Source organism: Falco naumanni, chromosome 4 (genome assembly GCF_017639655.2).
Source record: "Falco naumanni isolate bFalNau1 chromosome 4, bFalNau1.pat, whole genome shotgun sequence".
In the NCBI taxonomy this organism is placed as follows: domain Eukaryota; kingdom Metazoa; phylum Chordata; class Aves; order Falconiformes; family Falconidae; genus Falco; species Falco naumanni.
In genome coordinates, this window is record NC_054057.1 from 32,450,297 (window position 1) to 32,475,241 (window position 24,945).

The window sequence follows — 24,945 nt, forward strand, 5'->3', positions numbered from 1 at the left end:
CTACTCCCCACCTTCTCTCTTATTCCCCCAGAGTGCCTGAGTACCGATCAGTCATGTCTTTGCACTTCAAATCAGTCACTGAAGCTCTTATACATAGAAGAGTTTAGAGAGACCGTCACCAGATAAACACTAGCGTGTTTAACAGGCAGAACAAAATCCACTTGACTTTTTCAAGCAGAATGACTTTTCAACTATTCCCAATACAAGCCTAACATACCCAAAATGAAGCAATTATTATTTTGTATTGTACAGTCTGTTCACTAGGTATAAAAAGCCAGCCTGCCATCTCACCTTCCCCAGCCTACTAGTACCTGGTACTAGCACCTAGTAAGAAGGAAAATGTTAGCCAGATTATACTAACTGCACCTCAAATTCATAGGGCTCAGCATCACCAATATAGCTTTTTCTCAAAACTGTTCGTAACCTACACCTCAATGTGCCACATGTTACATAAACAAATGAAACTACCAGGTTTTTGAGACATAGGTTTAGATGTTCTTCTTCAAACTTAGCAATTTTCATTTGCAGGCTAAATGAAGCATGTCTTGTCTACGATCAAGTTCTAAAGTTAATTAGAAGCTTCCGTATCTCTTGCCACATTCTACTCACTGCCATAAAATCTGAGGAGGAAATTCACCCAAGGCTTAAATACACGTGAATCTCTCAGCTTCAGATATGTGAGCCTGAAGGTACTAAATTAAGTACCACCTGTGAGTACACGTGATAAATGCCCAACATCGCCTATTAAACATTGCACGTAACACAAAATAGGTTCAGCTATATAAAAGATTTTTCAAATTATGCAAGATCCACCACTTCAGAAAAGAGCCACTGCAGTTAATATTTCTTCTGCAAGTATACAGACATGCCATTGAGTTAAAAGTTTTTAAGGAGACACCTGTAATTTATAACAGTGATATTTATGAGCCTCAGCACATTTGTAAGACTTTGGTTTTGAACAGAAATAGTTCTACTGTTATTAGAATCAATATGTGCACAGAGGTTGATGAGAACATACCACTGTAGTACAAGTAGTCAGACACCTTCTCTCTACAGACTTTTTTTGAATTGTTTATTGAGGTTTAAGAAGTCATCCACATTTCTATAAATATAGACATTACTTGAGTAAGTGACTTACAATGTCACCAGTGCAGGTACATGTATAACCAACATACAAAAGCTCCACTGGAAGCTACTTCAATTTATTCAAAAAGGACCAAGATGTCATAAAAAAACAGCCGTCACCTTTCAGTTATTGAAGACACTAAAGTGCGTTTTTGGTTACCTCCTGGACAAACAGCTGCTGGTTAAAAAGTTCGATTTTTTTTTTTCTTTAAACATATCTAAGTTACACTGATTGACATTCAGGTTTGTAGCTGTCAACCTCCTGATACACAGCAGCAGGTAAGAAAAATGTATTACTTTGCTGGTTGAGTAAGAGGAGGAAATAGATTTTTTGCCTTTTTTTTTTAATCTGGTATTTCCACTAGAAGTTTAAAGAGCATCTAACATTCTGATGAATTTTTACAGCACCACTAAAGTTAGTCTTAAAAATCCAGGCTCGGTTTTAGCCCTTTTAATCGCCAGCCAAGTATCTAGTCACTTGAAGCTCTCTACCAGTAAGAAAAACTACCCTCCCTATTCCATCAAGCACTATCCTGCCCGGTTAACACTGTTTGCACACTCTGTAAACAAGAACAGCTTAAAGCATAATTAAAGCAGAACACAGGCCCATCTTGAAAGTCTTCTTCCCCCACTCCCCCCCACCCCACCCCGGTAGTGTCAAATGTTTGAGTGTATAAAGTATTATTACATTCCTAACCACAAAATACTTTAAGAGTCACGATAAAAAAAGCATACGGTGAAAGTGACATAGCAATACCACTTTAATAAAAGGGGGTATTTTTGGGAGATACAAGATGTGCTCTGCTAATTTTAACTCCATCTTTACTTCATTATAATTTTGTTTTATTGCCAGAAAAACCACCAGTAGAGCGAAGAATGCTGCACTGGTTAGAACCACAACAGCCAGAGTTATTCTTTACAGTTCCTTTACTGCAATTAATTTACTTTTTAACTAGATAGTGATAGTAGAAGGACATAATGCTCATCATTCAGAAATAAATTACTAATTTTGAGTAACACTTTTAAACCTGATTAGCACTTTATAATGATAAATGGCTACTTCTAAAAAAAATAAGAACCCTACATACCAAAAACATGCTCTATGTTGGGAAACAACTTTTTCATGCTCCAGCGTGTTGTTTACAGTTTTTACTTGTCAGAAAGTCATTCTTTTATCAGTTGAAGAATCCACAGCACTTAAATTTCAAGTACGTGAACTGAACATGATTCAATTTCAAAAAGTGCCAAATTTAAAAAAACTACACATGTAGCCAAGCTTTCATAGAAATCCCCAAACAAGGTAAAAAACAGCCTCTTGAAATAATGGGTTACTAGCTTCATACATATTTTTAAAGCTGTATAATGTTCACCTAAACACTCCACTTACGAGCATTAGAAGTTTAAAAACACAGAACGCCTTCAATGCAAATTGCTTGCAGAGGGCACCCTCAAACATGAATACAACACTAAGCAGAAAACCCTCAGTTTATTTGGCTATTTAGACATCCATGTCACATATACCCACCCATCCATTTCCTGATAGTATTACATCATCTATTAGGGCTTCTGAAATAATGCAGAGCCATAAAACTCAAAGAGACTAGTTAAAAAAAAAAAAAAGTTCCGTAACTGCACAGCCTTCCACTCAGCAAGGTCGTGCAACTGATTGTTTAACGTAACTAAGCTTAACGGCATCCAAACAAGCAGGCCTGGGTTTGGAAGCTGTCTCATGTCAAATTTTGACCATGTAACTAATCTAAAATAGAAAAGTCAAGATAGAACTCATCTCTTCTTTTTCTGCTGCCTCAACATTTTCCTTCGCTTAATTATCATATCATGTAGTTTCTCCAGTCCCTCTTTGAGTCCATCTCCAATGATTGCACAGGTAGGCTGCAAATGCCAGGGTGTTGAAGAACTCAGCTCACTCATCGCTAACATTTTCTCAATTTCAGAAAGGGAGAGAGAGTTCCTCAAGTCCTGCTTGTTAGCAATGATAAGGACAGGCACTCCTTGATTTTCAGATATCCTAGTAATCTTATGAAGTTCTGTTTTGGCCTCCTCCATTCTCTCAACATCAACAGAGTCCACCACAAACACAATGCCATCGGTGCACCTCGTGTACGACTTCCACAGCGGCCTGAGCTTCTCCTGGCCGCCCACATCCCAGAAGTGGAAGGTGACCGTTTTGGAGTTGCCCAGGGTCACTTTGATTTTTTCCGTATTAAATCCTTTCGTGGGCACGGTGTTGACGAACTCATTGAACTGCAGTCTGTAGAGCACGGTCGTCTTTCCCGCGGAGTCCAGTCCCAGGATGACGATGTGGAAGCTCTGGAAGGAAGGCAGGCTGGAGAGGATCGGCGTCTGGTCCGAGAGTCCATTCCCCATCGCCGGCCGGGGCGGTGACAGCAGGCTGCCACGAGCAGAGGCCGGCTCCCACGGCTACGCTGGCCGCCGCGCTACGCCCGGATCCTGCCGACGACACAAGCGGCGTTACCCGCGGCTGGCCTCCCGTCGCCGGGGCCCCGCGGCCGCAACGCGCCGGCCAGCGCCGCCGCCCCGACTACAGCGGAGGCGGCCGCGAGCCCCGCGCCCGGCCCAGCGGACTCCGCCGCCCCGTGACGCGGCCGCTACCGGCACTGCGGCTCGCCGGGCACCTGCGCCCCTCGCCACCGCCCCGCGCCTACCGCTTGGCTCCGCCGGCGAGCGCGTCCCTCAGCGCGAGGAGGCGAAGGCAGCCCGCGTCCCCATGCCCGCGTGCCGCCGCTGCCGCACGCGCTGCCGCCGCCGCCGCGACTCCCCCGCATCTGGCGGCGGGGCGCCTCCCAGCCCGCGCCTAGCCCCGCGCGCCCCGCCCCTCGCCCCCCATTGGCTACGCCGCGCGGCGAGGGCGGGGAGGAGGGCTAGCGCCGCCTCGCCTATTGGCCAGCAGCACCGGCCACTCACCGCAGAACTCGAATTTTACCGTCCTCGAGCGAACGCCGGGGCCGAGCGCGGCCGGGGGCGGGGCCGCGGCCTTCGCAGCGGCGGGTTCGCACCGACCGCAGCCCACGCCCTGCCCGACGGCCCCCTCCGGCCCCCGCGCCGGGACTCACGGGGCGGAGTCCTCGGGGAAAGCCGCCGCGCCCTCCGCCACAGCGCGCGGGCCTGTGCCTTAATGGGCGGGCGCTACCGGCAGCTCCTCACCCTCTGCGGCGGGCGGGCGGGCGGCAGCGGCGCCTCCGGCCTTAGCGCCCCGCCTCTTCGCCGGAGGCGCGTGCGCCCATTGGACGCGGGTGCTGTCACTCTAGCCCCGCCCCCTAGCGGCCCGGCAGACGGCTTGGCGGCGCCTCACAGCGCACCTGCCGGGCTGCGCTGCCCGGCCTCCTCCCCTGCGCACCCGCGCGGGGGCCGGCAGCAACGCCCCTCCCGCCGGGAGCCTCCCGGTGCGGGGCGGCCGCCGCTGCGCTCGCCCGGCCGTTGCGTCATCCTTCCCTTGCCACCGGCCGCTCCCGCGGGCGGCACGCGCCCTCGCGTCACCTAGCAACGGTTCTCAAAGCGTTAGCCCGCGGGGCGCCTTCCCCCGGCGGCCGCCCTGCCCACGTGACCCGCCCCCGCCCCGCCGCGCTGAGGGGAGCCGGGCGCGCCGCAGGGCGGTCGGGGCTGCGCTCGGAGCCTCCGCCGGCTCCCTCACGGCTCCGGGCCCCCGGGGCGAGGCGGCTGGCGGGCCGGGCTGTGGGCCGCGGGGGAGCCCGGCGGCTGCCTTGCTGGCCCCCCTGGGCCCTCCGGGCGCGGGCGGGGCGGGAGGGCAGGGCGGGCTGTGGGCGCGGTTTCCTGGCGTTGGCAGCAAGTAAGAGCAGTCGAAGGCCCCAAGCCCGGCGCGGTGTTCTTGCCGCACTCTTCTTGCCCTTGGCCTGTTCCCGTGAGACAGGGGAAGAGCAGTCCGGAAGGAGCTGGGAATAACGAAGTGTGTGAAATCACCCAGTTAGGTGTCCAGTATACAGAGTTGGGAGCAGTGCTCTGGTCTGACTGAACGTACATGGCGCCTGGATTAGTTACAAGGAAAGCTTCTTGCACCACAAGGATGTGTTGAGTGGCCTTTTAATATCTCAGCCTGCTTTGAGCAGTGAAGTCTTTCAAAGTCGGAACCAATTACTAGCACCTAATAAGACATTTTTGTGTGTTACTGTTTCCAGAGCATAACGGGGGTTTAGAGTGGCCCTAGCCAAGTACTTCAACTTAGATATTCTTGCTGTCTCTCCATCATTCTGTTCCTTCGCATGACCCTCTTCGCTTACTGTGTTTGCCACTGTAGTTTTCCTACAGCTGTGGTGACGTAGGTGGTTACTTCTGCCTGTGTTGGATGTATACCAGCTCAGTGTAAAACAGCAACAGCACACAAAAGGATCGGGCATGCTGGTTTCAGAGCAGAGCATACTGTAAGAGCCTTCGTCTATAACCCTTACTTAGATAAAAATGAAATAAATCAATATTTTTGCTAAAAGCATACATTTGACTACTAACTAAAACTATTGTGCTACTGAAGGCTACATTTCCAAGTGTGTTTTCTCTACTTTGTACCACAATTGTCCAAGTCTTTGACCAGCTTGCATCCAGTAAAAGAGAAAAGGTGGCATTTTCAATATTAACTGCATTTTTTCTAGAAGACTTTCAAATTTCTTGATGTGGCTGCTGAAAAGGGATGAATTTGTAAGTATTCTGGCAATCTTTATTTTTTTCCCCTGTGAAAGCATTGTACTTTATATTTTAAATCACAAAATTATGGTGTATAAAAAGAGAAGTAATTTGATAGTAAAAGGACACTGTATAGCAACAAAAATTCCACAGTGTGCTGTAGGCCAGGTTTCAAGTTACTAAAGTGTTAAGATATCCATTGTAGTTCTAGTAAAAATAGCAAAATTCTTATTTGCTTACATCTGAGATTAATGTTTCACTGCTTTTGTCTTTGTTGGTTATTTACATCCTGACCGTACAGATGACTCTCTTTGAAGGAAGTGGCCTGTTTGTATAGAAAAGTGATTTTACATCTATGGAAAAGATGGGGAAAGTTACTACACCTAAGGCCAACTAGTAAGGTTTCTGATTTGGTAGTATTTTACCCTACTTTTGGACAGCATAAAGAACTGCACAGCATACAATGTAATAGAAAAGCACTTATAGTGACAGTAAAAGTGGGCCTTAATTATTTCCTGGATGGTTTTCAGTAATTTAAAATTGGTGGAAACCAGATAGAAATACCTTGTTAAAGAATATTACTAGAGAGAATAGATCTATTCATGAAACTTGACAAGCTGAAATAAATCGAATTGACCTTTATCTCCACCTACAAAATTATGTATTCCCTATTTTCAATGGAAAAATAAGCCTATTACAGTCTTCTAAACTTTAATGTCTGATTGTTACCAAGATCTGTTCACACTTTAACACAGCTTTATAATAAAATATTTTACAATTAATTCCACAAGGAGGGATATGGGCTAGCTCTGACTTTTACTGGAGGTATTTTAATTTTAAACATAAAATGCGGAAAGATTGCCTTTATCTTTTGCTCTGCTGAAAAGCAGTCAATACGTAGTAACAGATTTTGGTGCTCTTGAATAGGGAGGGATACAGAACTGATGATTTTACTAGAGTATAGCACATCCAACGCACTAGTCAGAGAAGGACTCTCACTGATGATGTGTTTCTTTGGAAGCAGACTTTTATGACATTTTAAGATTAGAGAGAAATTAACATCTTGAGCAAAAAAGCATTCCTGTGTTTGTAAACATATGCACAAAAATGATTCACACTGTCCAGAAAATGCTTCTGAGAAGTAGATTGTTCTACTTCTATTTCCTTTCCTACAGTTAATTTATCTCATTCACCTGTTGCAACTTGCTCTAAAGTGAATTATGAACTCTCTGGGGCAGGGACTATTTTTCATTGTAAGTCATCTTAGTGTTTAGCACCTTGATCTTAATTAATGCCTGTAGGGATTTCTGTAAAACGGCTATTAAGTAACAATCCAAGTTGATCAACTCCTCCCATGCACTTCATGCTACTTTACAAAGTCAAACTACAGACTGGGCAGGTGTTATGAGGGAGTAATAGTATCTAAATTAGTGGGAGTGTAAGAAAGCTGACACATTCAACCTCTGATAACGTTGGTAAGGGTGAAGTAAGGCTTTGATTATCCTGTAGAAGTCTTCAATGAAGGAGGCATACAGCAAGAAATATACTTTCAAGTATGTAGCTAAATGGGGAAGAGGGCTGTTATTAGATGACAGGTGAAAATAACTGCAATGAAGAAACGTTGGAAAAAGGCTTCAGCCATGTGCAGACTTCGTGATGTGAAATAGGGAGGTGCCTAATTTCTATGCTGGGGGTCATTTCACATACTGATACTTTTCTCACTTCCTAACATCATTCTGGCTCAGCATTCCTTAGCTCATGAAAACAACTGCAGCTTTAGTTTCTCTGGGCTAAAAAACGTCTCCCCTTTCTTTGATACCAACTTACCAGGGTAAATGGTAATATGTTATTTTCTACATATGTTTCATACATGTAGTCTACATATATTTTCTACAGAGTAAAAGGTAGCCAGGGACAAACCTTTGTGTTTCAGGAAAAAAAGAAGCAGCACCTGCATAACGTGCAGCTTCTTCACTATGGTAAAATGGGATTATTTTTTAAATTCCTAAATGGTCCAGGGATACTTTGGGTTCAGGGCAGGTTCAGCAGGGCCAGGCCTCCAATGCAGCAGCTATTAACCGCCTCTATGAAACTTAGTCCTTATTAGGGATATGGGCCATGAAACTGGTTGAAACATTGCCAAGAAAGAATCGGCACAGAGCAGAAAGAGAAGGCTCTTGTAAATTTTAACATTATCACGCAGCAGAGATTCACATTACCCTTTAACACATGCGCACGTTTAACACAGGAGCGATCTTGCAGTGCCCAGATTAAAACAAAAATGCGAAGGATCATCCAACATCCACTTGCAAGGCTGCACGTGTACTTCACAAGAAAGTCTTTCATATGGAAACAGAAATTAATGAAAATTAAAAACTAACAGTTCACGAGAGGTTCACTGTTGCAAGACATTAAATCAGAGCTTTCACTGGGTGATGGTCATTGGAAAGGTAAATTCCATTCAGGCCGATATGACTGTTGTTACACAACCACATCCAGTAACACAGTGTATGAGATGTTCTTTCCAAAGCAAAGGCTTGAATTTCCTTGGGCAGATAAGCACAATAGTCCTTTTGTTTTGATTAAATACCATCATTCTGTAGAACAGGATAATGACATTCATTATCCAGTTCAATAGCTAATCACCTTAGCAGTTATTTTTTAATAATACCATGTGTTGTGAGTAACATGCAAATCAAACAAAAAGTGAAATATAAGACAAACGACCCAAATCCCATATACTACAGATCCAGAGGGATACAGCCAGAACTACACAACAGTAAAGGACAGAAGCAAATATGACCAAATGCAGAAGGAGGGAGAAGAACAAACCAACTGCATCGTGGAGCTGAATTAGTTGTAAAACATGCAGGAATGAAGCCATAAGGAGAATGAAATTGCAAGGACAATGCACTGCTAGCTACAGGTAGCTGGCATACAGTGACGGGATCCCAACACCTCTGTCTGCGTGAGAGAGACATGTTAGCAACCTCACATCACCAATTCCTGTTGCTCTATGCAGAAACCGAGCAGATTTCTCCATGTGTGTGAAAGAGAAAATCAATTGCATTTCAGTACAATGACATGGTAGGCCTAGGCCAGGGTAATTTGTATTAAAGTATGTAATAATAATATTGTTTATTATTATTTCAGTAACCAACTGTAGCTTTGTTCAAACATTGAAGTCACTCCTCTTCAACTATACCCTAGATCAAAGAGTGGAGCTAAGAAAGTATTGCTTTGAGATGACATTATATGGTTGTAAAAGAATATCAAATCCCCACATGAAATACTACAGCAGTTTCACCATGGATTTTGAGAACCCCCTGGAAAATAAGCAGTAACAATGAAATTGCTGACAAATTGCAACACATGAAATTTAGTTCTTAAGACCGTCTCTTAAATTGACATACAAAATGTTTTGCACAAAGAAGCCTTTTATCTTTGCTATGGCTGCTGAATTCTTTTATGCTAACTTACGTGCTGCATGAATTATTTTGCTTTGATTATTAAAAAGTAGTTGGTGGTAGAAAATCTATTTCCTCACAATAAATAACAAAGCTTAGAGCAGTAGGAAAGAGTCACTGTGTGTTACAATTTAAGTTACCACTCTGATTAGACCAGTTAATTAAACCTATTCTCATTTCATACATACCTTCACATGAAGTCTAACATTTACATTTTACTGCCTTCATTTTTATAAATAAACATTACACCATATAGCAGGCTAGCAAACAAGAATTCTTGCTTTTTGATACTGGCCGTCACACTGAGTTGCATCTTCAATGCTGCTTAGGTGTGCTGGCTGAAAAAAAGGTGGTATCAGCTCATAAATGTTCATAGTCATACACTGCAAGTATTGTCTCAGGGTGACTAAAATTATCTCCACCTTCCAAGTTCTGTGAATTTTGGTTGCTTCACCCTCTGCTAGGGTGGCTGTAACAGCAGTGACTCCCAAGTGTGCAGAGCACAGGGAACTGCCTGACCACTTTCTGTACGTGTGGTTGTGCGAGTAGCACACCTTCTTTCTGCGACAGGGCGGAACAGCAGAACAGCTGTCCACAACAGCATCTAGGTATTAAGGACTGGTATCGTAAAACTCTCTACCATACTGATTGTTCATTTAATAGCAGCATGTAATTAATAAAGGTTAAGCATAAATCCTGTCTTCATAGGATACAAAGTTTATAGTCACAAAATCCAAACTGAGACATACAACTACTTATGGGGCAATTTTAAAGTAGAAAAGTAGAAAAAAGCATCAATGTTGCGGGTACCCCTAGTTTCCAGTCTCCTTACCCCTACTTCACTAAGCAGCTGGTGCTACAAAAAAAAAAAAAAAAGCAAAGATGTTTCTTTAATAAATGGAGAAAATACTTCAGTATGTGAATAATCCTCCAGTATGTGAGTTAAGACTTCTGCACCATGAGAAATTCAAGTGTTCAATGTGTGATGCTATGTATGAGCTTTACAGCCTTGGCTTGAGTAATTTCTTCAATGGTTTTATACTGATCAAAGACATCTGTACTGATATTCATGGCAACTTGGTCCTCAGGCCTCCACCCTGACTTTGCAATACCATTTTTTTTTTTCTAAACTACTGACTTGAGTCAAACATGCTTTTTTGCTGAGAGTGCTGGACTAATCAATGCTACTGTTCAAAAATCTTGTCAGTTACAGCCAGTTACAGCACTGATTCCAAGAGCTTTATTTCCCCCCCAGTATTTTTTCCCCCAGAAAAGCCATGGGCACTTCAGAGCTTCTTTATATGCCACAGTTATTCCAAATAGTTTAAAATTCTGTCAAGCTGAGATTTCAGTATCAGCTACCATCTCCTCACAACGCTTCCTTCGAAGAGGGTTGCAGAATTTTTAAATATATCACTTTTCTTTAATACAATGGAAGCAGTTTGCAAGCAGATTAAAAGTACTACAATTTCAAATACAAGAGCAGCACTTGTTTTATTTTGTCCCTGCATCGCTAGATTTAATATGTGGAAGTATTTTCCCCAGTCCAGAATAATAATGGAAATACTAGTAGTACATCAGATACTGCTGTTTGCCTTGCAATATTGCTAGCACAACGTAATGATTAAGGTATAATAAAATTAAAATTTTGCTTTTCTAAAGAACCTTCTAAATACCATATAAGTATTTAACATCTGTAAGGGCGTTGAGATTTGCTGTAATTATAAAAGATCAGATAAACAAACAGACCTTGAACAACAGAACTAAGGAAGCTTATTTTTTGGATGAGTTTGTATCTCGGTTGACTAGTGGAAAAATGCAAGTTCTGACTGGGACTTCTGACTAAGGTTTGTGGGATGAAACTTTCATTTAAGCCAGTTATTTCATAATCAGCTGTCCACTTGCAACAGTTACTTATTTAAAAGCTATGCTTTGTTCTTCAGGCCCCGCATATATCCAAAAGGAAGCGCAAGGACAAGAGGCGTATGGCATTTAGGTCACAGAGTAGGACTTAGCATACAGTTAATTAAATGCTTAAATGACAAGTACAGTGCACTGAAACCTGCTCTGAGAGAATTTCAAAGACAGTCACGATTTCAAAGACAGAGCGCTGAAGCACTACTAATTTGCAGGGACCAGCCTGCCCCTGTGGCTGGCCGGAGCCGTGAGCACACGCCTGTATGCTGTGCACACAGCTCTTGGATGTGTCCTGACCCTTTTGGCAACAGCTGAGTGGAGATGACCACCCGATACGCAGGGTCCACTGTAAAAACGAGCAGGCTGTGGATCTGCAATAGCTTTGTGTCAATCAAGTTAAGTGCACACCTTGAAGATGAAATTCAGTTGCTCATCTCTCCTAAAAAAGGCATAGCAGCAATAGAAAAAGATTTCACAGAGATTACAGTGTATGGAAATAAAATTTTATGGGAGATATGCCTGAACTCCCAGGAGGGCTGTGCAAAATCTAAGGTCTCTGCTTCAGTGTATGATGTTGTAGGTAGTACAGCGATAGTGTCACAGCTCCTTGAGCCTGGTGTTCAGAGGCAACAGCTAATGTAAATCCCTGCGGAGACAATGAAATAGAGCACAATTTGTTTGATGTTCTCCAACCACTGTTTTGTGATTTATCCGTGCTCCTAATAATTCAGGCTTGTGAGTGCTCCTTATAACTCCTGGTCACCTACAGAACAAATACGTATGGATTATAGCTACTCTCTGGCTTTCTGAAAGCATCTCTTTCTTAGATGAGTAAAAAGAAAGGCTGGCTCCCTAGATACAGGGGGAGAGTTTATTTGTATTTTTTTAAAGAAAGCAAAAATGTATTATGAATTTTAGTCAGATAACTGAGCTCTAATGTAGTTGTAATTTCCTTAATGAGGTAGTTAATAGATTAACAATGTTCCTGGGGATAAACAACACAATATATTCTTTAACAGAGAAATTGATTTCATGTTTTGTAAACCACAGAAAACCTAGAAAGTCCACTGAGCATCTGTGCATCCGCTGGCCTCATGCTCTATAGTGCTTGCTTCACTTCCTACCAGAAGTCATTCCTAGGCACATCGTTGCAGACTGCAGTTGTGACGCATTTGTGAGGGGTCTTCAAAACCTGTGTCACTAGATAGATCTTCTAGTCTGCCCTTTAGTCAAGAGGCATGCGAAGTGTGCAGGGGAAAATGCTTATCTGGCCCAGCAAAATAAAACCTAGATTTGCGCTAGGTGGCCCAATCCATTGCTGGCAAAGAAGGACAGACTGTGACTAAGAGCTACAAAGTTCAGTGCAGCCAAAGGAGTTCTCTCCTCTGGGGTTTCACCAGCTAGCCTCAACTGCTGCTTGAAGGCTTCAGTCTCATGGGCACACCATGAGCATCTGATACTTGTTACGTATTGGGTATTTATTGGGGTTTCTAAAGCTTCATAAAAAAAAAAAAAAAAAGATAATTATTCTCAGTCACAATACTTCAGAGTTTCAGTGAGAAATTGGTGCCTTTATTATTGTGTTCTATACAAACACAGCCAAAGGAAAACTGACCCTTATCCTAGGGAGCTCAACAAGCTGGTATTATGGTTCCGTGAAAAAAGGAGGGAAAAACAAACCAAAGAAAAGAGGAGGATGAAAGAACAAGGTTTCAGGGAAGACAAACATTGTGTGGGTAGGGAGCAGTAATTTCAACTCATTGCTTAGCTATAGTCTAGAATTTTTAAGTCTTACCAGCTCACCATGTCCTCTTTTTAAGTTAACAGTAAATCCCAATATACTTCAAAATACTTCAAAATACTTCAATGGATGCAAGATTTGGCCTACTGTTTCCTAAAGTTTAAAAGCTAAGTCAATTGAAAATTGATTTGAAAGGTGATCATGAGTGTGTTAGGCAGAAAGCTTTCTTTCACACTCCCAGGTTTCAGTTCTTGGATGAAAACAACAGTAAACTCACTTTGAAGACCTTATAAAAGCTGTCTCTGCAAAATCATTTTTACTTTCATCTCACAGAAAATATGACTTAAACAAACCACATTATACATTCCAGTTTCATCGTATTGAAAAAGAGTAGAAGTCTTTCAGAGAATATGGCACCTAACAGCTGTTGCCACTAGAGTTGTAAACTCTGCTTATGTAAAAACATGCCAAAATATTAATTTTCGAATACATAGATTTTTAAGCCTTATGTTGACATCACAGCTTTTTGTAAGAGTCTAGGTTTCCCTTGTTCTGGCTCTAATGGCCACACCGTACTACTTAGCAGGCTTTAAACAAAGTAGGGAAGGCACATAAATAAACTTAGGGAGGAACAGATTGTTCAGCTGAGGTTTTAATTACATCACTTAACTCCAGTGAATGGAGACAATACTGCCAGAGCCCGTAGTTCCAAGTTCACCAAGGGTTAGCTCTGCAGTTTTCATTTCATCTGTGAAGGCCTTCCTCTACACCTCTGCCGGGACAGGACACAGATTAAGAAAGAGTCCAAGCAGGACTCTAGGAAGCAGAAGCAGCAGTGCAATACTATAAACATAATCTTATTTTTTTCCAATTTACTTATTTCATTCAAGGCCTTTCTACTGCTTGGACATAAAAGCAAAATAAACCAGATAATACCTCTCCATGTAAGGAAAAAATAAGCATGGACATACTGTAAGCAGAAAGGGACTATTCAGGGAGTTCTTCATGCTTTCAAGTCTTTGGATTTTCAGTGGTGAGTAGTATAATAGATGTATAGTGGCTGCAGCTCATGAGTACATGCAACCTCAATTTGAATCATCAAAGGAAGCATCAGAAAGCTTTAAGAAGGGCAAATGGTTGCATCCTTCCTCCTATTTCAGTGATGGAAGGCCTCTGAAACTATAGGTCATTCTGCAAAAGCCTGTTACTAAGCCTTAGAGATCCTACCTGCTGAGTCTGACTTTAGGGCCCTGCCCAATTGTTTAGGGACACCGACATCTGCATGGTCTTTCATCTTCAGCACAACTCCAGACAGAGGTTTTTTCAGGTAAGCACCACTGCACTCCCTTCAAATCACTGATCTTTGAGTTCTTGCTGAGGATTGATTGAAGGCCCAGCAGTCTAGCACATAAAGCATATACATCTTTCAGTGTTTTTCAGACCTGTGATAATTCAGAGTTGAGGTAAAATGATAGCTATTAGCAGTCACCATGGAGTCCCTAACCCCAAGCTTTCACTGTTACAGAACTATGAAATTCTTCCTTTTATGTGAAACCAATAGCAGCAGCCAGCAGACATTTCAAGAGGGGAAGTACGATTGATGTGAAAACCAAAGCCTCAAAATGTACAAGATATTTGGCGGTTTTCTTCATCCTTCCGTCTGTAGCCAGCAGGCACTTTTTGGTCCTCTCAGTTCGTATACTTTGCCGTGGACAGGATCCCTCACACTTAGCCTCTGGATTAAAGCCACATCAGTGGATGTCTGCTACCCAGCGTAACTCAGTAATGAAAGAAGAAAGATCCAATAAATTATCAACAGCCACAATCCTTGAGTCACCCAGAAAATACCACTTGTCAGATGTAAAATGAGCTGGACTGTGGAGAGGTGTTGTGTTGTTAACAGCAGCAGAAAAAAATAAGGACATGGGAGATCAGACAAATTGACATACCTTTTAAAAGCAAATGTTCTCACTCTCCAGGTCAACCTAAAGAGGCACCTGAGGATTTTGCTATTCCTTCTTAAACACAGCAGAGCCTTGTCTTCCTCTCACACTTAATTACACTCAGAGCAGCTGCCCCTCATCTGGAGAGGAATTCATACGGACCTGATGCAGAGGCACCTACAGTTACCACTTACAGAGAGCTCTGACAAAGCCACCCTGAGCTGTACTGCTGCAGGGGTGCTATTATTGCTCATACTGTGTTATATCGTAAAAGCTTTACTTCTCAGCTGAGCTGGCTCCTGCCCTTGCTCTGCTGCCCCAGTGCCACCGCTGGTGGAGCTGCACCCATGCTTCTGCAAGTCTCCAAGGCATCGCACTTGTCTCATTGTCTAATCTTGCTCTGAGCAAGTCTGTGCAGCTTGGCACGAACAACCCTGGCAGCTGTCTGGATTATGAGCAGTACCTGCAAGATGACAGTGTTGAGAAGTGACTTCACTAGGTCAAGCACTGTACAAACACACAGTAAAAGACAGCACAGCTTAAATAAACAGGGAAAGGATGAAAGAAATCCTCATTTAACAGGTGGGGAATAGAAGCACCTAAATTCAGCCATTTACTTCAGGTTACGCAAGGATGCACAGACCACAGGGAATGCAGGTTACCAGGATCCTTGTTTGCCACTTTAAATACAGGACAAACTTCCATCACCTTTCCTCACGCCATCTTAAAAAAGATCACTTTGAGCTTTGGGAATTCACACACAGAATATTTAGTTAGTGGATGCTGGAGTGCATCTGCAAATGCCAGGATGGGTCAGAGTCTGGCAGGAGGTGTGTGAGATATCTACTGTTGACTGGGACTATCTAGCAAGAAAGTAGGGAATTGTTAGTGGGCTACTTGCCTGTTGTCCTTGCTGGTAAGACATTTACTGCCACTCCAGTCTCTTCCTCCTGCTACAACTAACTTTTTGGCTAAGTACAGGAGGAGAGCAGCTGGTTAGCGGTGGGAAGGACACCAATCTTTGGCACCAACAAAGACACCTACAGCCCCACTCAGCTGGTTAAATGGGGAGTCAGCTGTGCTACCATGCCTATTACAGGAAACCCATGACCTTTCTGAGACCTCTGTAAACGTCTGATTTGTCTTTGGTTCCTCCTAGCAATGGTCTCTTTTCATTAGGATTGTTGCTGTAGCTGGTTCTTCTGTAGGAAGGGCATCAGACAACACAAAGCACAGTGAATTGTGAGGTAGATGATGTTAAAATCACCTGATTACATTCAGCCTTGATGTTAATATTGCCATTGCTGTGAAACTGCTCATCACCTCTGTGAAATCTGTTAAAGGGCAGCAGGGAGAGCTGTGCTCTGCCAGAACTTCTGGTCAAGAGGCTTTGTTAGAATAATAAAAGCATTATTGCTGCTAAAGCAAACGTGCCTGTCTCTGGGCCTTGCGGTGGGATACTGGCCAGATTGTCCCAGCCTCACTGCTTGGTTTCCTGGTACATTCCTGAAGTAACATTGCATGTACCTTCATTGGCCCTACTTGACCCAGGTAATTTTCTGAGCAAATGATCTGTAGTCTACAGAACAATAAAAATCAATGTTTTCACTTGATGCTTTCATTTAATGTGTGCAGAGGCCCACATTTCACTGCTGATTGATAAAAGGTACCATCTTGTGGATCTCAGTCCACTGATAGCATCCTTTTGAGGAGAGAGCACTTACAAGGTGGAAGTGTGGATGCATTTAGGAAGAAGCTTGGTACAGGCTGATTCCCTTTCTATCTGCTCCCATGGAATAACTTGGATGGCTGTTATTTAGAAGAAAAATAAAAAAAATCAGCTTACGTGTTCTGTTCTGTAGGGACAGATACTATTTTTTTTCCTGTAATGCAAATATGCTTTAATGTCAAGAGGAGAATGACATGCTGGAGGAGAAGGGCCAGAACACTCATGGACTAATTTTATGGCATGATGGGCCTCCCAGTTCCTACTGGTCTGCCCTTCTCCCTCTTGCACCTTGGAAGCTTTAACTGAAGTGAGTGTAGTTTATAGATTTTTAGCAGAAGGTAATGTGTTAATAGCCAGAGGATGTCAAATAATTTTAGGCCAGTCTAGAGAGGATGTAATGAGACATTAAGGACACGTAATGGATTAAGGATCTGTTTGTGTTTTCAGTTAAATCAGAAGTTCCTTTGATTTTAGCACCAGAAGTCCTAGCCATAAGAAGGGGAAAATGTACTATATATTTATCTAAAGACAAAAGTATTGTCTTAAAAAAAACCAAAACCCCAAGGATTTGGAGAGTCAGGAAATTAAAGTATTAGCTAACTCTGGTTTTGATTTTATGAGATAGTACTTTTTTGTCTTATATACTTACATTTGGCTCATTTAAGCTATAAAGGAACTTCAGTGGGATGCTGAGGAAGCAGTCACATTTAAAACAAAGTTTGAAGGTTTTTTCCAAGCTTTCCTATAGAGAAATGGACTCTGAAGAGCAGCTTCAGTCCATGGAAAATAATAGGCTTGGTTTGGCTTTTTTTTTTTTTTTTTAGCCTTTTTTTATCCAATAAAAATCAAAACTACAAGAAGATCACAAAGTTCATGACAAGAAGTGTTCCTGTAGCCTATAGAGATGTCTGACAGCACCTCCTGCCATAGCCCAGTGAGAAAAATATTTTCTGTATGATTCCTTAGTTCTCCTGGGAGGGATAGTACCACAATCCCACCATCTACCATCTTAATCATTTTCTTCTTTTTGCAGGTGAAGCCCTTGTGAGTCTGAACTGGCAAGAGATCAAACTGTTCAATTGAATTGAGCTCCATGTAACACAATCATTTACAGCAGATCTGATGCTATATAGCACTATGGGCTGTGGTCAAAATTGATTTTTAGAGCAGTGATTCCAGAGGCTGGCTCCTCTCCTGTGTACAATCTCCAGTTATATTCTAAGAGTATGCTATTTTATGTAAATTACCAGTATTATATAGTATCATGATGTCCTGTTGGCTCTAAGGGTTCTTAACATTTTTCTTCTGCAATGAAATTCTATATAAAAAAGATGAAAAATGATGCTGTATTTACAACCAATAGAACATAGGAATGCTTGCTGCTTGGTAGCGTAATGAAACTGCTAACTCAGCTCTACTTTTGGCATTACAAATAGCATGAACATACTATCACTGTGTGATAACAATGCACGATACAGCTTATTCTTGACTGTACAGTATAAATCTGCACAGCTTTTTCTGTTTATTCTGAAAACAAGGCAGATGCTATGTCTTTTCTTTTTTTTTGTTTGCTGTGTGTATTCATAAAGTTATGTGCTTAAATATTTTCTTGAAAACAGCTTGATCTTCAGTATTTCCAAGCGCTCATAGTCCATCCTGCCTGTGCTCCCTCCCTCTGCTTCTTCACAGAAAGAAATACATCTTTGTGCATACTGCACATATATGTATGAAAGATAAACTTCCTCACTAGCAAGTAAACCCAGGAGCAATGTTGCTAGCAGCTGTTGTGCTTAAAGCCCCGTTGGGAACACTGTTCCGTTATGAGCTCTCAATGCTCTTCTCAACATCAGTAATCAGTGTGCCAAGACAATGTATTGTAAACCCAAATGCCCAGCCAGGAGACCACAAAAGCTCCTCTGTCTCGTGCAAGGGAACTGAAAAGAGGCTTTCACAGTGCTGCAGAATATGCTGGCAGACTACGCCAGTTCACAGCCCTCAGTGATCCTGAAGATGTTTATGTACAAGGAGGGCAAATCTTGTCTAATCCTTGGTTAAGAAGCTACTATAACTGTTATTTTTAAAAAATGAGAAGAAACGTATGTATGTGTCAAACACAATCATTAGATAATTACAGGCTGCTCAGTGGCTGTGTGAAGTGCAGTATCTGAGGAACTGAAAAGGTCTTTGTCCTCCTTCCAGCAGGAGAACAACATCTCCTTATCTACACTCACAAATAAAAAGCAAGACCTATCCTTTCAAAAGAAACATACACCTGTTTTCTCCGATTTTATAAAATAGTAATTTCTATAGTCAATATTTTTTGCAAGCAGAAAGTTACAAAGCCAAGAGTTTGATAACAGCAATGGTAGCTTTTCTTAAAGATGAAATCACAAGCTTGTAAGCACCCAGTTCTTTGATTTTCACTCAGGTTTGTAACTTTGAAGTTCTCAGAAAAGTTAACCCTCTGTTGGGTAAAATGGCACCGAAGTAAAAACAAATAACTTCTCATTGCATTGTCCATCTAAAAAGAAAAGTAACTACTGGTGTTTTTAGGAAGTCTTGCTAGACATCAGTGGAAGCACAAAGCAACAATATCAGAGAAAGGAAGATCAGCTCAGCATATAAAATACTGGGTTTTGTAATTTTATTGTAAGTGAATTACATTCAGGTACAGCCCAGTTGTATTAGCAGAGATTTAAACAAACGTTTAAAGCTAACAAATTTCTATAATTAACCTCTTAACTTCACAATTCTTTTGTCACTGATATTGATTATGAGCTTCGACTAAATTTACTCTTTTGCATTACCCAGATTCAAAATCATAATGTTAAAAAAATATTAAAATGACTAAAATTTCACTTTCCAACCTGACTTATAAGAATAATAAAACTGTTGAAATGCCTTCATTAAAAAGCCACATTGACATGATTTACAGCTACACAAATTGTTTAGAACAAGCATTAAAGCATTATAGGATAAGTGATCAAAGCAGTGTTAAAGATTTGAAGCAGCATTTTTCCCGCTGCCCTTCCATAGACTTTTCTGGCCAAATTGCAAATAAAAAACTTTGAAAATGTACTCTTAAATTCACCAGAATAAAAATCAAAACCCAAATAAATGTGCCTGAGAGAGAAGAGAAGGCCATATTCTATTGTGCATACTCACACTCCAAATTCCCAGGATGTGGAATGCTAGGGTTTCCCTGCACTTGATATACTTGGTATTTAACTAAGATCTCCATAAAAAATGAGCAGAGAAACATCCTGCACCTGACAAGGCAAGCAGTACTGCTGAGTAAGGCATCTGAGACAACGTATGGCTTAAGTGCAATCTGGTTAAGGCAGAGTACGTATTTTTGAAGCTGTTACTTCTTCTGCTTCCACTTAAAAGCAGTAGTAAACTGGAATGAGTTTAAGAGCTTTGGTTAAAAAGACCTGGTGGAGCTGGAGGTGGTTCACAGAGATAAAGCTTAAGAAATTCATTACAATGAGCTAGACAGTCCCTTAAAAAAACCTTTGTCAACTTCATATTCTTATAGCCACTTAGTCCAAAGCTCCAAACGTGTATACTAACAAGACAAACACACACGCTAAGCACCGCTTTTTCAAATACCCATCCCTTATTTGCCACCTGCAAGACACAGCTCCCACTCTGGATCAGGCATCATCTGAAGTTTTACATGAGCACGGCAGTATTTCAGCCCAGTAAGTAAATCAGGTCCAGTTCTACCCTTGCAAAAGATGTAGAATGAGTTCTTTGTCAGGCCAAACCCTGCACAATACTATACTGACCTTAATCTAAAGGAATTTCTGTGGCATTAGTTTGAATTTTTAAGTGAAGGCACAATTTGGCTCATTTTAGCACTTTAAAATAAACTGATCCACAGCTTCTGTTTGAAGAATCAATGGATTAAACCAAGTGTTGGTAGCACTTTCCATATTTACTAGAAGAAAAGCCCCACTTACCTCATTTGACCAGTTTACAGTTACCATTTATCCCTTCCAGTACTAAGAATTTTCTGCATTATTCACAGAAGTGTATCAAAGCTGGGAAAAGTGTAATGACAGATGCATCGTATTGTTGCATAAGCTTATGCTTAAAAATACTAGAAAGTAGCTGGGCTCTGATCATTCTTTGGCTTGAAGCTGGAGCTTCCTTGGATAGATCAGTTCTTCCATCTGTTGGAGTCCCAAGCCAGGAACCAGCCTGTGAATGTTGGGGGTTCGTGACCCTGCTTCACGATTACAATGGGGGTCCCTTTATCCCTGCCAGAAGGATCTGTTTCAATATAGCATTTGGCTAAAACCAGAGAGGAAATAAAACATGTAATATATTAGTTCATTCCTTTGGCATAAAAAATGCATTAAAAGCCCTAGCGAAAGAACCCAGGGCTACTATAATATAGTATTCAATTAAAATATTTCAAAGGCAATGAAATGATCAGGTAATTGCTGATTTCTCCCAGCTGCCAGTGAAGGAGTTTTCCAGGAAGTTAAAACGGAGGGACTGTGGCTCTGATCAGTTTGCTGCCATACAAGGGGGTTTTGGCTCTTGAACACGAGAAAGAATTTGCTGGTGCTGCACAGATGCACAAGCTTCATTTCTGTTTGCAGTATAGGTTCCCTTGACATCGCAACATGACGTTCAGTACATGTTGGAAACACAGCTAGGTAACCCTAGCTGCTCCAGGGAAGTATCTGCAACCAGTTTTAGCACAAACTTTGTCAGAACAGCTCAGCTATGTGAAACCACACCAAAGATGACATGATTTTTCAAGGAGGTGCGCTCCATGGGAGTTATCTTGATTTGTTCTACCACTGGAATTTCCTCCTCCAAATTTAACTTGGCAAAGGGTGACAGTGTAAGGACTTGAGGATTTGTTGGCATTCCTTTGACTGTATACATTAGTGTAGGGTGCAGCTCAGCAAGTATCTCCTTTTAAATTCCTTATCCTTTCAGTGCAGTTTCTTTTCATAGAGCTCTCCTATGTATTCTTTAAAAAGCCCTGCAGCCTAGTAATGCTATCTTGATAAATGTTACCATTCATAAACTTACAAATAAGGAAGATACAATGAATTTAAAAGCACATTGAAAGGAGCAAATAATCTTCTCCAGGAGTAAATCCTAATAAGCTCAAGTAACCCTTTCAAACACTGTAAACATAACTAGATTTTTCCCCTACATGATATTTTTAATTTAAGTAATATTGATGCTACTTCACTCAGAATTCTGCCATATTGATTTGATTTACCAGATTTAATGGATTCCTGTCGTTCAGTTTCATTAGCATCCTTCCCAATCCAAACAAAAACCTGCAGAGGAAAGACACAGCTCCCATGTTGTTATAAGGATATTGTATACAGCAGGTAAAATACAAAATAGCTGATTCCACTAGGAGAAAAAATACACACTATGAAAGACTGCAGAGATACACAGCTCTCACAAACCACAACTGTGGGGTCTTTTTCCCCTTGCAAGAAACTGAAATCTCACTGCTGTCTTAACACTGGAAGGCCAGGCCTTTATGCACTCTGATGAAAGGAACTCTTAATTACCTTTCCCACGGATATCTTTTACAATTTACAAGGAAATTGCTCTTTAAGGGCATGTAGAAATACTGAACAAGAGCTATCTCTGTTTTGAGCTCCATGTGCACATCAACGCTTGTGCCCTGTGATCAGGGCTACCCAGGGTAACTGCTAGATAAATACCCCACTCAATAACCCAACAACCAGAGCCCTGATCTGCAGTCCCCACGTTTTGTTTGTTTGTTTGTTTTCCTGTCAGGGATCCTTTTGGAAACCAGCTACGTGTCCTGGACTTCTTTCCTTCTTACCTGAGTCAGTATATCCAAACTAATCCAGCTTTTCCACCCACCTTCCCCCATCACTGCTTCCCACGTGGACCTTGGATGTTCCTTCTCATTTCCAAAAACCTCAGCCATTTTTGCCCTAAGGGTTAGGCTGAAGAAGATGAATAAAGCGTGGGATCTGTGGCCTCCTCCCACTTTCTCTCCAAGGGGAGAGGAAGGGTAGAGAGAATATACTGTGAGAAACGGATGTGCCCTCCGCACCCACAGTAAGTTTGCCTGTCATCCAAAAAGCTCTCAATGTTTTCATTTTTAGGTGAACCTAGGAAAACCACTGAGATTGTTTCTGTCACCCTCCACCCAGTTCTTCTGAAGAAATCTGTGTACGGGTCCAGTGTTTGTCCCTTTCTCTAGTAAGACTTTTTACAGCTGCTGCCGCTACATAGATTTTGTTGATTCTGAGTATCTTTTACACAATAACTTCCTTTTTTAAAATTAATAAATTTTAGTGATATAGTCAAGACTGTTACTGAGAGCTTTTCATAACACTGCCAGGGCTTATACCCTTGCAGCCTCCATTGATTTCAATGGAAAGTGCCTGCTGTGGTCTCACATCATGCTTGGAAATTCAGTCATGTATATTCACACTAGCACATCCTATAGCTCAAAAAATACAGCTCCCTCTGGTATAATTTAAAGAAAACAAAACTTCTTCCACTCTCATGAAGATGATTTTTCCTCCTATCTTATGATCTAAGAGGTTAAGAACAAATTGTCCTTGTTACTACAGAAAGCAGTGGTCAAGTACACAGCTTACCTGCTCCCAAGCATCCAGCAACATGACATCATCTTCGGCCAAATCATCCTGAGTGAATTCTCCTGGGACCTCCTCAATCTAAAAAGCATATTATGGTTTGGGGTTTTTTTGGTTTTTAATGATTTATCAAGACATCTGATTTTTCACAGGCCCAAGATATTTTTAAAATATTAAGTGCAGAAGCTGGTGTGCAATTCTTTTTGCTCCTACAAGGTCAAACCCTAAACTGTCAAGGGTGTTTCACTGTGAGGAAACAAATCACAGAATTGCATGTCCTAGAAAGTTGGCTTTCAGTCTGTCACAGCCCATAGGCTACCCTCAGGAGAGGCAGAGGTTTACACTGTAATTATGACTGTTGTAAAGCTGGGTCTGAGGTCTGCCAGAAGCGGACAGAGAAATCTCCATAGAGCACCTGGTACCAACCAAACTAAATCAATCAGCTGATATCAGCTGATACATTTGTGCAGCTTATGTTCATTAATAAGGAAAAGAAACTGCTTTGGTTTGCAGTGGGTGAGCTCAATGACGAAATACACACCCAAGCAAGACTTCCAGTCACTTGACAATGGGACATTACACTTGACTAAGCCACCAAGGATTAGTCCCTGAAGGAAAAGCAGGCTGCTTCCTTCTTCCACACATGTGCAGATAGGAAAGCAATTTAATCTCACTCTGAATGAGGAGAGAGAATAATGTAGCTAGTGGTCAGCCCTCAACTTTTAAAGGACTGTCAAGGGTTTTGCTGTGCTTGGTCATGCAGGAGTGCTAAAGGGACAGTAAGTGGATTGTTTAAAAGAAATTCCTTTTCCCCACCCTGTGTTAGGCTGGCCAGAAAGTCAGTGATCTGACCTACCTCTTCTGGTAAGCTCTAATGGTGGACATTCTGTTACTAGAGAAATGTTACAGGAAAGAGGGGATTTCACAGAATTTGGAGAGAATGGAAAACAAAATCCAAAGTCCATAGCTCCCAGCAGACTGTTATAGAGAAGTTAGTTCCTATTACTGTATTTCACAGGAGTGTTTTAGAAGCTTGTTAGAAGAATACATTTTACTGCTCTCATAAGATTTTAAAGTCCTTATTAAAGGATCCTATTTGTTTTATCCTTCTCCAAATGAATAGGCTGTGCCTTAAGAAGACTGCGGAGATGCTAGCCAACTATGTCCCCTACGTAAAAATTAGTGCATCCTTGCCAAAGTGACACAGTGTTGCCCTCCCAGAATACGGTAAGTAATTAAGCCTGAATCACAGGCTTAATACCCAGTGCACAGCTCTAGGTATTTCTGCTAAGGAAATAGGTCTTCCTACCTCCTTGAGCACAGGCCAATACCTTAGAGGCATAATTACATGTCTTAAATCTCTATGGAAAATTTCAGACTGCCAGGGATTTTTGGCAAATGACATTTCTTTTCCTCACCACCACTATCAAACATGTAAGGGGCAAGGCACTGACCTGCGCTTTCTCAGCAAAATGAGAACAATCTGGCAATGCTCTGCAAGAACACAATTGCTTTTGACTGAGAAAATGTCTTATCTTTTTGCATTTCCAGACTTCTAGTCCCGGGCTGGAGCACGCTTTGCATTCAAACTTCTGCAGTATTAATTCTTCTGTCTGTCCTTTGCATTTGGATTGATTTAAAGCATCAAAAGTCAACTCTCTAGCTCTTGCCAAGCATGGCTAACTAAGCCAGATCTCCAAATTAATTTAATGTCTGTTGATTCCCAAGG

At 41.9% G+C, this 24,945-nt stretch overlaps 2 protein-coding genes across 2 annotated transcripts in view; both read right to left on the bottom strand.

The window, feature by feature from the left end:
- Positions 1–1,868: 1,868 nt before the first annotated feature.
- Positions 1,869–3,926, bottom strand: ARL4A (ADP ribosylation factor like GTPase 4A). Its single transcript, XM_040592037.1, has 2 exons — positions 3,810–3,926; positions 1,869–3,594 (listed from the first exon to the last, which is right to left on the bottom strand). Exon 2 carries the CDS (start codon positions 3,508–3,510, stop codon positions 2,908–2,910), a length of 603 nt encoding a protein of 200 aa, XP_040447971.1. The 5' UTR covers positions 3,511–3,594; positions 3,810–3,926; the 3' UTR covers positions 1,869–2,907.
- A 15,294-nt stretch (positions 3,927–19,220) lies between these two features.
- SCIN (scinderin) overlaps positions 19,221–24,945 on the bottom strand; it is a 50,301-nt gene continuing 44,576 nt past the window's right edge. The window contains exons 14-16 of the mRNA XM_040593222.1: positions 23,220–23,297; positions 21,845–21,905; positions 19,221–20,892 (exon numbers count right to left, since the gene is read on the bottom strand). Of these exons, the coding sequence (XP_040449156.1) occupies positions 20,759–20,892; positions 21,845–21,905; positions 23,220–23,297 (273 nt within the window). The 3' untranslated portion in view covers positions 19,221–20,758. The remainder of the gene's footprint in view (positions 20,893–21,844; positions 21,906–23,219; positions 23,298–24,945) is intronic.

Excerpts from the sequence above, each read along its gene's own strand:
- ARL4A (XM_040592037.1), bottom strand. The coding sequence starts at position 3,510 with ATGGGGAATGGACTCTCGGACCAGACGCCGATCCTCTCCAGCCTGCCT.